Source organism: Bos javanicus, chromosome 7, assembly GCF_032452875.1.
Source record: "Bos javanicus breed banteng chromosome 7, ARS-OSU_banteng_1.0, whole genome shotgun sequence".
NCBI classification, from domain to species: Eukaryota; Metazoa; Chordata; class Mammalia; order Artiodactyla; family Bovidae; genus Bos; species Bos javanicus.
This window is the reverse complement of record NC_083874.1, coordinates 90,055,140-90,067,233: the sequence shown is the minus strand read 5'-3', so window position 1 is coordinate 90,067,233 and position 12,094 is coordinate 90,055,140. Positions and strand designations below refer to the sequence as shown.

Sequence of the window (12,094 nt, the reverse complement as noted above, 5' to 3'; positions counted from 1 at the left end):
TTGAAGGCAAGAGGAGAAGGGGATGACAGGGGATGAGATGGTTAGATGGCATCACCAACTCAATGGACGTGAGTCTGGGTAAACTCCGGGAGTTGGTGATGGACAGGGAGGCCTGGCGTGCTGCAGCCCATGGGGTCGCAAAGAGTCGGACATGACTGAGCAACTGAACTGAACAGAACTGAACTCTGAGAATAATATTAGAATAAATCTAATTGCTTCTGAATATAGAAGAAAACATTTATTTATCTTTCAACATAGATGAAGTTAATGTTCTATTATTTTTCACAACTTGTGACCTTCCCTAAAAGGAGTTCCTGGAACTAAATAGATACTTAATCTTTCACTTCAGGTTGTATTTACATTTAGATAAACTATAAAAGGACCAGCTTTAGACTGAATGTTTGTGTCTCTCCTTCCCCCAAATTCGTATGTTGAAACTCTATCTCCCAATGTGATGTATTTGGAAGTGGCACCTTTGGGAAATAATTACTGTTAGATTAGGTCATAGAGTGGTGCTTTGTGATGGGATTAATGCTCTTATAAAGATAAAGAGGAAACACAGAATTTCTCTCCACATGCACTAAGGAAGGCCATGTGAGGGCAAGACCAGTGAGATGGGCAAGACCTTGGTGAGGGCAAGACCTCACCAAGAACCTGACCCCGTTGGCACTCTGATGGGGAACTGCAGCCTCCAGAACTGTGAGAAATAAATGTCTTGCTTAAGTCACCAGTGCGTGCTAAGTCGCTTCAGTCATGTCCAACTCTTTGCGACCCCATGGACCTTAGCCCACCAGGCTCCTCTGTCCATAGGATTCTCCAGGCAAGAATACTAGAGTGGGTTGCCATTTCCTTCTCCAAGTCACCAATGGTATTCTGTTATATCAGTCTAACTTAATGAGAGAGTATCATAGAAAATTGCAAGTTTCAGAGGCATTTTTTCCTCATTTATGACAAAAAAAAAAGAAAGCAAAACAAACCTAATCCTACCTTAGGTTGATAAAAGTTGAATTTCATAAATATTAGAGAGTGTATTATTTGCAATCCTAATGTCAAAGATGCAAACCAAAAGGATAGAAATAATTGAAATAATAGTTTCAGAATAACTGGAGGTAGTAAAATGGTAAGCCGCCCACAGGAATTCATGAGGTCAATAACATTTAGCCAGCCTTGTCTGATAGATTGCATGCAATTATTACTTCATGTGTGACACATATTCACAGACACTATTACCTAAACCAAATAAAGGCGGTCCAAAGGGGGAAAAAAACAATAGATCAGCATCACTCTTGAACACTGATAAAATAATACTAAATGAAAAATAAAGAGAATCCAACTCTACATTAAGAAATAATACAGTGACCAAGATGGATGTCTTCCTTGAACAGTAGGTATGCTCCATCTAATAAATATACATCATGTTAGTATATGGACATACATTAAAAAAACCACACGCTTGTCTCCAAAGATGACAAAAACTGGTGAAATCTGAAGAATGTTTGCAGTGGAGTTAAGTGTGTTTTCTCATAGTTAATTTCCTGGTTTTGAACATTGTACTACGGTTATGTAAGTATGTATATATATGTCCTTGGGTGAAGGGTATATGTGAACTTGATAGTTTTTTTCAACTTGTCTGTGTTTAAAATTCTTTCAAAAATAAAATGTAGAAGAAGACTAATATAGATGGATAGATAGAACAAGTATAGAGGAGAGCTACTAAGATAATGAAAAGACACACAAAAGCATGCTTTATGTGGAAATATTTGAACAAATCAGAAATGTTTAGCTTGGAAGCAAAAGAATAGGGACAAACAGGAGGATTATTGAATTGAAATGTTTAGGGGTTTTTTGGTGTGAGTCTGGCAATTAGATTTCGAGCCATAATCTAAAAGATTTCTACTCTGTATGGAAAGCCCTGAGAGGAAATACACGCCTTCTCACAGAACAGTTCAAATATAAGGTGAATGAACATTTGTCAGTGATGCTGTGAAGATTACTCAAGGATTGGATGCACACTGGATTCAAGGCTTTATCAAGTTTCCTTTTCATCAACATGCCCCTTTCTTTGTGAAGAAGAGAATCCAGGGACTTAAGAGAAGCCATGAGGGATGTAAGACAAAGCACCAGTTGGAATTTTTCTCACAGAGATGCAGCAATAGTCAGAAAAGCTGAAGCTGGTGTTAGGGGAGCTAAAGCTAACATGAGCAAAGAGAATGAGGTAAGGGTGGTAGAATGAGTTGTAAAATCAGCAGCTATAAAAGGTCAGATAAACTGAGTATGTTTAGAATAAGAAGTTCAAGAAGCTAATGAGTCTTTGAACAGGAGCTTGAATCATGATATGCTTTTGAGGACATGACTGGAAGTTTATTAAGGCAAGCTGGAGATTTTCCAACCCTTTGGTTCCATGATTCTAAGACCTTGTGGGGAAGCAAACACTCAATATTTCTTTATTTTGGAGTTCTGAATAAATGAAAAGTGCTAGTAGAACGCTGCTATTTCTATCCGTGCATTTCTCTCTCTGTGTGTATACACACATCCATGTGCAATAATAAACCACCCACTTGAGAAAATCCATGCAGAGATCCTGACAACACTTCTCTTCCATAGACTTACACCAATTTTCTCTAATCCTCAGATGATTTTCTCTAATTTTCTCTAAGATGATAAGTAAATAGGCTTCCCACATTCACAACTATTGTTTTCAATAAAAATAAAGACTCTCACATAATATCACATAATATCATACGCCCCATTCAGCACCATTACTTCTATTTAGTTCTAATTTAGAGTATACAGATTTGTCCTCCATGTTAACAAGGTTTCTGCTAATATAGCTAGCAAAATTAGAATGTTTTCAGAGGATTGCGTTATTTATAAAACAGGTAATTCAGTTCAGGAGCAGGATAATCAGAATAGGTTATAATTAAGATTTGCTAAGAATATTGAAAATAAAACATCATACCAAACATACTAAGAAACTAAAATACTGAAAAACTTAAAAAAGAAAAGTAATCGATTTTTAAATTGTCAGGCATTTTTTTTTTATCACAAACAAATACATAGCTTAAATAGAAGAGAATTCAGTTATGCTTTAGCACATAATATTAATAGCTACTCAATAAGTAATTTGCTGATTTTTCTTTAGGTTTGAATTCATACAACTTAGCAAGAAAGAGAAAAATGCAAGTGACTGGGGAGTACAAAACAATCTATCACTGTTAAACCACTTTTACTGTTATTGACATTTATTAATCTGTCAGGGTCTTAGAGCTCAGAGGTAGGAATACTGGAATATTGAGATAAGTTAATTCACTGTCCTCCCCTCTGGCACTCATTCTCAGTCATTCTATCCTTCCACAGTCACATAATTGTGGCCCCAGATTAATAGCAGATTATGTCTTTAGGGACAATTTCTCAGGCCCATATTCCTTTGGCTTCCATCCTGGCTCCTGACTCAGTGCTATACTCTCTTTCCTCTGCACTTGGTATGATAAAGCTAGAGATTCTTCTTCAGATTTTTTCCTTTCCCTAAAGCAGCTGAGAAGCTAATCCAAGAAAAATAGGTGGCTACTTCCAAAGACACTAAATGTAAACCACTCAATAGGGACTACCTCTGGGTATTCTCAATAGACTTATGTCTGGTAACTAATGGAAATCAATCAAGGATAGATTTCATTTACTTTAGCTTTACTTTAGTTAAGCACTGTTGAATTATAAGGTTAAAAAACAACTAGAGGAGTTTCTAGCACAATTGTCAAGAAGTTATGAAAATGTCTTTTAAAAAATCTTTAAAGTATGTAAGTCTTCTTTTGTTAACTTTTAGTAAAATTTTTCATAGATTCATAGGATTACCTGGTTCAGTGACAAAAGAAGCAGTAACAAGTCTATACTGGGTGTTCTACTTCATAGACAAAACTAAATTTAATATTTTATAGGCTCTTTCAAATCTTTCTCCAAATCATGTTGTGCAATTTAGGTCTAGATTGCACAGCAGCAGCAGTGGATTTTTGAATCTAGACCTAAATTGCACAACATGATTTGGAGAAAGATTTGAAAGAGCCTATAAAATATTAAATGTAGTTTTGTCTATGAAGTACAGCACCCAGTGCAGACTTGTAAATCCACTAGCCTTGGTGAGTTAGAAGATTTTATCTATCATATTTGTATAAGAAAACTTTTTCCTTATAAGACACAACAAATCTCACACAGTATTTAAAATGTTGAGACATTAGTACCATTTGGTGACTTCTAGGTATTTTAGAACAGGGTTTCCCAGGAGGCTCGGATGGTAAAGAATCTGCCTGCAAAGTAGGAGACTTGGGTTCGGTCTCTTGGTTGGGAAGATCCCCTGGAGAAGGGCATGGCAACCCACTCCAGTATTTTTGCCTGGAGAATTCCATGGACAGAGGAGCCCAGTGGCCTGCAGTCTATGGGGTCACAAAGAATTGGACATGACTGAGAGACTAACACACACGCAAGTATTTTAGATACATTTTACTAATAATTTTATGGTGTAAAATTTTATTATACATACATTATTGCATAGAGAAAGCATGAAAGTTTCCTCTAAATCCACATTTGTATACACTTACCTTAGTTGTAAGGCTTTTCTTTTTTCTGGTTCAGTTACTTCCATCAAGGGAAAAATTAAACCTTACATTCTTCATAAATTTATTGTTTTTACCATATATTCTGGCATTAATCACTGACCTCCAGGCTGAATTTTAATTTGCATAGATAACTTTATCAAATATTCATAATATAGTATGATTGGTACAATCACAGGATTTATGAAAAGTTCTGACTCTACCAAGAGTATATATGAGGTAGTGCTTTAATTTGAAAATAGATACTTCAAATAGCTGATATTTAAGCTGATGTTTAGAGGGAAAAAACAGGTATTTGGGGGGCAGACATAAGGAAAGCATTTGAGATTAATAAGATATAGGTAAAGGTGCAGGCATAAGAGACCATGGGAAATATCAAGGGACTTAGTTACAAAGGGCAACCAGAAAGGATGGCTGGGAAGGGTGCTAAGGAAGCTGGTTCAAGAGTTCAGAGTCAACTGTGGATAACCTAACATCCGTGACCTTGAGGTGATGAAAAACAACTTGAATTTTAAGCATCAGAGTTATATACTCATTTCCATATTCCAAAATTTAGTGGATGGGTTATAAAAGGAAGAAATTAGAGATAAGAACACAAGTTAAAAGGTAATCCAACAGACTAGACAAAGATGACACAGGTGACCTGAAGAGATGGTGATGCAATAAGAAATGAAAATGATTAGGAAAACATTTAAGAGGTGGGCGAGGACACAATTTGTGATTAATAGGATGTGAAATGTAAGGGGGAAAAAAGTAGAAAAACTCTCAAGTTCACAGCTTGAGAACCCGGGAAGATGGTTGACTTTTCATACAGACTGTAGGTCAAAGCACATATTTAAGAGATTAATTTTAACCTTGCTGAATATAAGATAGCTGTGTGTCATCTGGTAAAGATGTTTATTGGACTTCTGAGTAAATAATACATGGGGACAATATTATTTGGGGACAAATAATAGATGTCCCCAAACTACACTTATAGAGACCTTCTCCAAAAAAACACATAATAAAAATATCAAAAATCAAAGACAAAGAAAGAATCTTAAAAAACAGCCAGAGAGAAAAAAGCTTGTAACCTACAAGGGAATCTCCATAATGCCATCTGTGGATTTCTCAGCATAGACCTTAGAGATATCCCAGTAGAGAGTGGAATAATATATTCAAAATGCTGAAAGAGAAACCTTCCAACCAACAACACCCTCCTACTTGGCAAAGCTGTCAGAAAAGACCAAAGGAATTCATCATTACTAGGCTCATTTTACAAGTAAAAGCTGAAAGGAGTTCTTCAAGCTGAAAGGAAAGGACACTAATTACTCACATGAAAATATACAACATACTGGTAAAGGTAAGCATACAGTCAAATTCAGAATATTCTGATACAGTACTTAGGCAATGTGTTGACCATGTAACTCTATTTAAAAGGTTAAAGGACAGAAATATTAAAAATAACTATACTGCATTCATTTGTTAATAAATATATAATATAAAGAGATGTAAAGTGTGACCCCAAAAAGTAAAAGGGAGAAGTAAAAGCAGTTTTTATATATAAATGAAGTTGTTATTAGTATAAAATTTAACATTATATAAGTAAGATATTTTATTGTAAGCTTCATGGTAACCATGAGGCAAAAATCTACAGTAGACTCATAATGGATAAAGAGAAGGAAATTAAAACATATCACTATGGAAAATCACCGGTTCAAAACGGAAGATTAGCAAGAAAAGTGGAAAAGAACAAATGAACAATAAAATAGTCAGAGAACAGTAAGATGAATCAGTAAGTCCTTATCAATAATTACTCTAAATGTAAATAGATTAAATTCTCCAATATAAAGGCACAAAATGACGGATAGATTTTTTTTTTTAAAGACCCAAATATATGATGCCTACAAGAGATTCACTTCCCCTTTATGGACACACAAGGGCTTAAGTGAATGAATGAAACTGAAAGTGAATAGGGGTAGTTATATTTATATCATACAACTAGACTAACTCAAAAGGTATAGCAAGAGATAAAGACAGTCATAATACAAGGATAAAGGGTAAATTAATCAAGAGGATATAATAATCACAAATATCTGTACCCAACATCAGAGAACCCAAATATACTAAGCAAATACTAACCAATCTAAAAGGAGAAGTGGACAAAAATACAGTAATAGTAGGGGCCTTCAACATCCCACTTTCAACAATGGATATATCACCCAGCCAAATAATCAATAAGAGAATGTTGGACTTGAGCTATTCTTTAGACCAAACGGACCTAAAAGGCATACAGAACATGCCATCCAACAGCAGTAGAATATCTACTTTTCTCAAGTGCACACAGAACATTCTCCAGGATAGACCATATGTTAGGCCACAAAATCAGTCAACAGATTTAAAAATACTCAAACCATATCAAGTATGTTTGCTAACCACAATAGTATGAAACTAGAAATCAACTATAGGAATAAAATTGGCAAATTCACAGATATGTGGAAATTAAACAATATACTCCTAAGCAACCAATGAATGAAAGAAGAAATCAAAAGGGAAATTAAAAAAAAAATTCTTAAAAATGGAAAACAATATACCAAACTCATGGGATGCTGCAAAAGCAATTCTAAGATAAAGTTTATAGTGATAAAAGCTTACATGAAGAAAAAAGAAAGATCTCAAATAAACAATCTAACTTTAAACCTCAAGGAACTAGAAACCCAAAGTTAGCAGAAGGAAGGAAATAATAAAGATCACAAACTGTTGGTGGGAATGCAAATTGTTAGAATCACTATAGAAAACGATATGGAGGTTCCTCAAAAAGTTAAAAATAGAACTATTATAAGATCCAATCCCACCTCTGGGTATACACACAGAGGGAATGAAATCAGGATTGTGAAGAGATATCTGCACCCCCATGTTCATAGCAGTGTTATTCACAGTAGCAAAGATATAGAAACAACCTAAGAATCTGTCTATGAGTGAATGGATAAATATGTGAGATATATATTGCAATATATACAATACACTACAATATTATTCAGTCACAAGAAAGGAAATCCTGCCATGTGCAACAACACGGATAGATCTTGAGGGCATTATGCTAAGTGAAATAATTTAGACACAGGAAGATAGATATTATATAACCTTATTTATATGAGGAATGTTTAAAAAGTTGAACTCATAGAAACAGAGATTAGGATGGTGGCTGCTATGACCCAAGGATGGGAAAAGTGGAGAGATGTTGGTCAAAAGGCACAAACTGCTAGTTATAAATAAGTTCTGGGGATCCAATGTATAGCATGGTGGCTATATTTAACAATAATATATTATGTACTTGCAAGTTGTTAAGAGAAGAAATCTTGAATGTTCTTACCATACACACACACACACACACACACACACACACACAATTATGTGAGGTGATGGAAGTGTTAACCAATCTTATTGTGATAATTAATTCACAACAGATGTGAGTACCAAATCATCACATTGGATACCTTAAACTTATAAAATTATATATGTGAATAATATCTCCATAAAGCTGAGGAAATTTATTTTAAATAAATAAAATAAATACACAGTACCTAGCACATAGTAAACAAAGCAAATAAGATAAATAGAATAAATAAAAAAAGAAAAATTAGATGAAACCTAAAAATAAAAATAAAATAAGGAAATGAGCAATGAAATTGCAAACAAATGCACAATTGAGAATATGAAAAAGTCAAAAGTTGAACTTGGGAAAAAACAACAATATTCACAGGAAACTGATCAAGAGATAAAAAGTGAGAGAAGATACTAATTATTAATATCAAGAATGAAAAAAATATTCATTCCTACAAACACTAAAAAATTTGAATAGGTAGATGAAATAGAAACATTCCTAGAAAAAAAGACAATATATCAAATTGACACAGAAAGAACTGCATACAGAAAATATTAATAGTTGTATATGTTTAAAGGAAAATGAATCTGTAATTAAAAGTCTTCCTGCAAAGAAAACATGAGGCCTAGCTGGGTTCATGTGTGACTTCTTCAAAAATAATAAAGAAGAAATAACACCAAACTTGTAAACTTTTTCAGCTAACAGGAAAAGAGAGATCACTTCCTGGTTTTATCTAATTATCATAATCTTGGTTCCAAGATTTGACAAAAGCATTGTAACAACTTGAATATATTAACGCATTAGAGATCTACTTAGGGAAAATTCTTAACTGAAAAAGTTTTATTATTACAAACAACTATTGCACAACAGATGTCCTACTATTTTACAACCACAAATCCTATCATCCCCAGAGGAAAGGCATGTTTTTAAATGATTATATAAGCATAAAATATTTTTCATAAATACTAAAAAAATAACATAGTAATTATTCTTTCTACATTGAGATTAAAGTAATATTAAAAATACACACTTTTTAAAAATCTGGAAAAAATTCACATGAATATTGTATGTGAATGAAGAAGCTAAATAACCTATACTAACCAAACAAAGTTTCAATAATCCTATAATATTAAGACTGGGTAAAAGGTTAATATATGTTACATTTCATTTATTATAGCTGAGTTGGTTAAAAAGAACTTTCTGCAAAAGCCTCAGAGGCAAATATTTTAAAACTCGGGTGATTTGGACCTTCTTGTATAGTTTATTTTTACTAACATCACTTGCATTGGGTCCCATTTATCCATACTGGGTGTATCCACATGTGATGCTAAAACTGCCACCAAATAACCCTGTTTCACCAGGGAGCTCATGAAAGAGATGGCTGAGGGCCCCCAGGACTTGTCTCATGGTTATGTTGTATCTGACAAAGAAAGATGCAAAACTTTCTGAAATTAATCCTGGCAGTCCAAGATTTAAATTAATGTCAGGAGTAGTAAAGGTCATAAGGAACTTATTTAAAACAGAAGGAGAATCACAGATGTAGAAAACAAATTTACGGTCACAAGGGGGTGGGGGAGGGGAGGGATAAACTGGGAGACTGGGACTGACATATACACAGCGCTATATACAAAACAGATAACTATAAGAACCTGCTGTACAGAACAGGAAACTCTACTCAATACTCTGTAATGCTCCATCCAGGAAAAGAATAAAAAAAAAGAGGGGAGATATATATATATATATATGCCTAACTGATTCACTTGGCTGTACACCTGAAACTAATACAACATGGCAAATCAACTATATTCCAATATATTTATTTTATATTTTAAAACCATTTATTTACATATCTGGCTGTGCTGGGTCTTAGTTGTGGCCTACTGTAGCTGCAGTAGGGATCTGTAGCTGCAGCATGTAAACTTTTAGTTGGGAGAGGTGGGCTCTACTTTCCTGACCAGGGATTGAACCCACACCCTCTGCACTGGGAGCATGAAGTCTTAGCCACTGGACCACCAGGGAAGTCCCTCCAATAAAAAATTTTTAAATGTCATATATAATTGGAAAAAGACACAACTACTCCTTTCTGGAAGATTAGGCTTTAAGAATTGTATATGGACGGAATATACTGCTGCTGCTGCTAAGTCGCTTCAGTCTTGTCCGACTCTGTGCGACACCATACACGGCAGCTCACCAGGCTCCCCTGTCCCTGGGACTCTCCAGGCAAGAACACTGGAGCGGGTTGCCATTTCCTTCTCCAGTGCATGAAAGTGAAAAGTGAAAGTCAAGTCGCTCAGTTGTGTCGGACTCTTAGTGACTACTATATTTTAATAAATTGTTGTAATACTACAAATTAATGAGCATGAAGGAATCTTACTGAATTTAAATAGAATGACAAAATTACTATATACGGTATCTCAATAGGTATGTGTGTATTACATAGTTAATATCCTTTGGTCAAATGGCATGCAGGATATCAGTGTGTGACTACCCATGTGTGAAGTGTATCTGCACACGTGGATAACAAGCATTGATTAAGTATATGATGAATGATTATAACTGATTGTAGGCAAAAATAACATTGAAATAACTTCTGCTTATATAGTACTTTCATTTTAAAAGATTTTTCACATCTATTACCTAATTATTTTCTTCATGATAACCTGTGAGATAGAGAGGTACTACTGTCCTCAGAAGATTGCAACTAGGCTAATTCTTTCTCATTCACAAACGTTACTTTGTCCTCTGAATCTTCATTACACCAAGGGAGTTGATTAACCTTTATTATCACAAAGGTTTTTTTGAAGGGGTTGAGTGGTCCTCAAAGTTGTGAGACACCAGATTCAGGATTAAGACATGCATACACATGCATGTATAAAGATCTGTTAGATTTCAAGGCTACAGTGAACTTTAATAAGAATCTATCAGAAGGACCTAGCTGACCATGGCTCCTTCCCATGTACTCTTGCAGCCACTCTCCATTCACTCCAAGACATAGTCTTTTTGTATTTAGGTACCTTATGGATGATGGTACCTGCCAAACTCTGCTCCCCCTCCCAAAAGCATCAGACTCCTTAGACGATGTGCCACTCTCCAAATTATCGACTGATTAAATTCTTGATCAAAATGTTCATAGTTCCCTGACTGCACTGGGTATTTCTGGTTTGTCACAATCTAACAAACTAGACTATGGCGAGGTATCGATATAAATGGCCATGAACTGTTTGATATACAACCCACCTGAGAAAACAGCAAGAGGCTACAGTTCTTTATTTAAAGAGAGAATTAGAGGAAGGAGAGATGTAGATGGTGTGGCAGGAAGAAAAGGTCTTTCCTCATGGTGCTTCTTCAGTCGGAACCCCCAGTCAGCGGCTCCCAGCATCTATCAGTAGAGGAGGCTGAGGGGGCAGTGTGCGCTCCCTGGATGTACTTACAGGTCACCGTGGATGAGTCCATAGATCTGTGGCATGCTCTGATGATAGGCTGCTCTCAAAATAACTATGAGGAGGACCACCACTAAAGCTGGGAGTCCCCAGCTCAGAAGGAGGAAGAGCAGATAGCGCCTTTCTGTGTGTTCATCATTCATCACCAGCACGTACCAGAAATTCACAGACTAGGAAAGAAAAGAGAACATAAGATGAGCAGGTCTGATAGCTCAGGACACACACTCACATGGCTTAGACATGAAGAGTTACTGACCAACAAAGGGCCGGGATCTACTCAACGATTAAAGTTCTGACTTGATTTTTTAATTAGTTCACACATTCATTTTTTTCCATACAAGAAATTCAGGGTATCCCCAAAGTCTGAAAACGTTAGGAAATGCTTAGTGTATTTATGTTACTTTATATTTTGCTTCATTTGTTTTGATTTACTCTCAGTCATAATCAACTGTCATTGTTCTGTAAATGTGTGCTTGAAGAAACCCACGCCGATATTCAAACCTCCTTTCCATGTGAACAGCCTCGTGAGGATGATGAAGTAAACAGTCCTTTGTTCCAGACTTTTAAACAATTTTTTACTTATTGAGAGCTGATCAGGTGGTAGAATCAGACATGGTTCCAGGGAATGGGGAAATGCGATCACAGCCCCAGGTCTCAGTCCCCAGTGGGAGACAGACAAGAAAACA

General features: G+C 35.5%; 1 protein-coding gene across 1 annotated transcript in view; it reads right to left on the bottom strand.

The window, feature by feature from the left end:
• The window catches only part of ADGRV1 (adhesion G protein-coupled receptor V1), a 542,954-nt gene that overhangs the window by 167,345 nt on the left and 363,515 nt on the right, over nucleotides 1-12,094 (bottom strand). Inside the window, exon 85 of the mRNA XM_061424381.1 lies at nucleotides 11,400-11,578. Within this exon, the coding sequence (XP_061280365.1) occupies nucleotides 11,400-11,578 (179 nt within the window). The remainder of the gene's footprint in view (nucleotides 1-11,399; nucleotides 11,579-12,094) is intronic.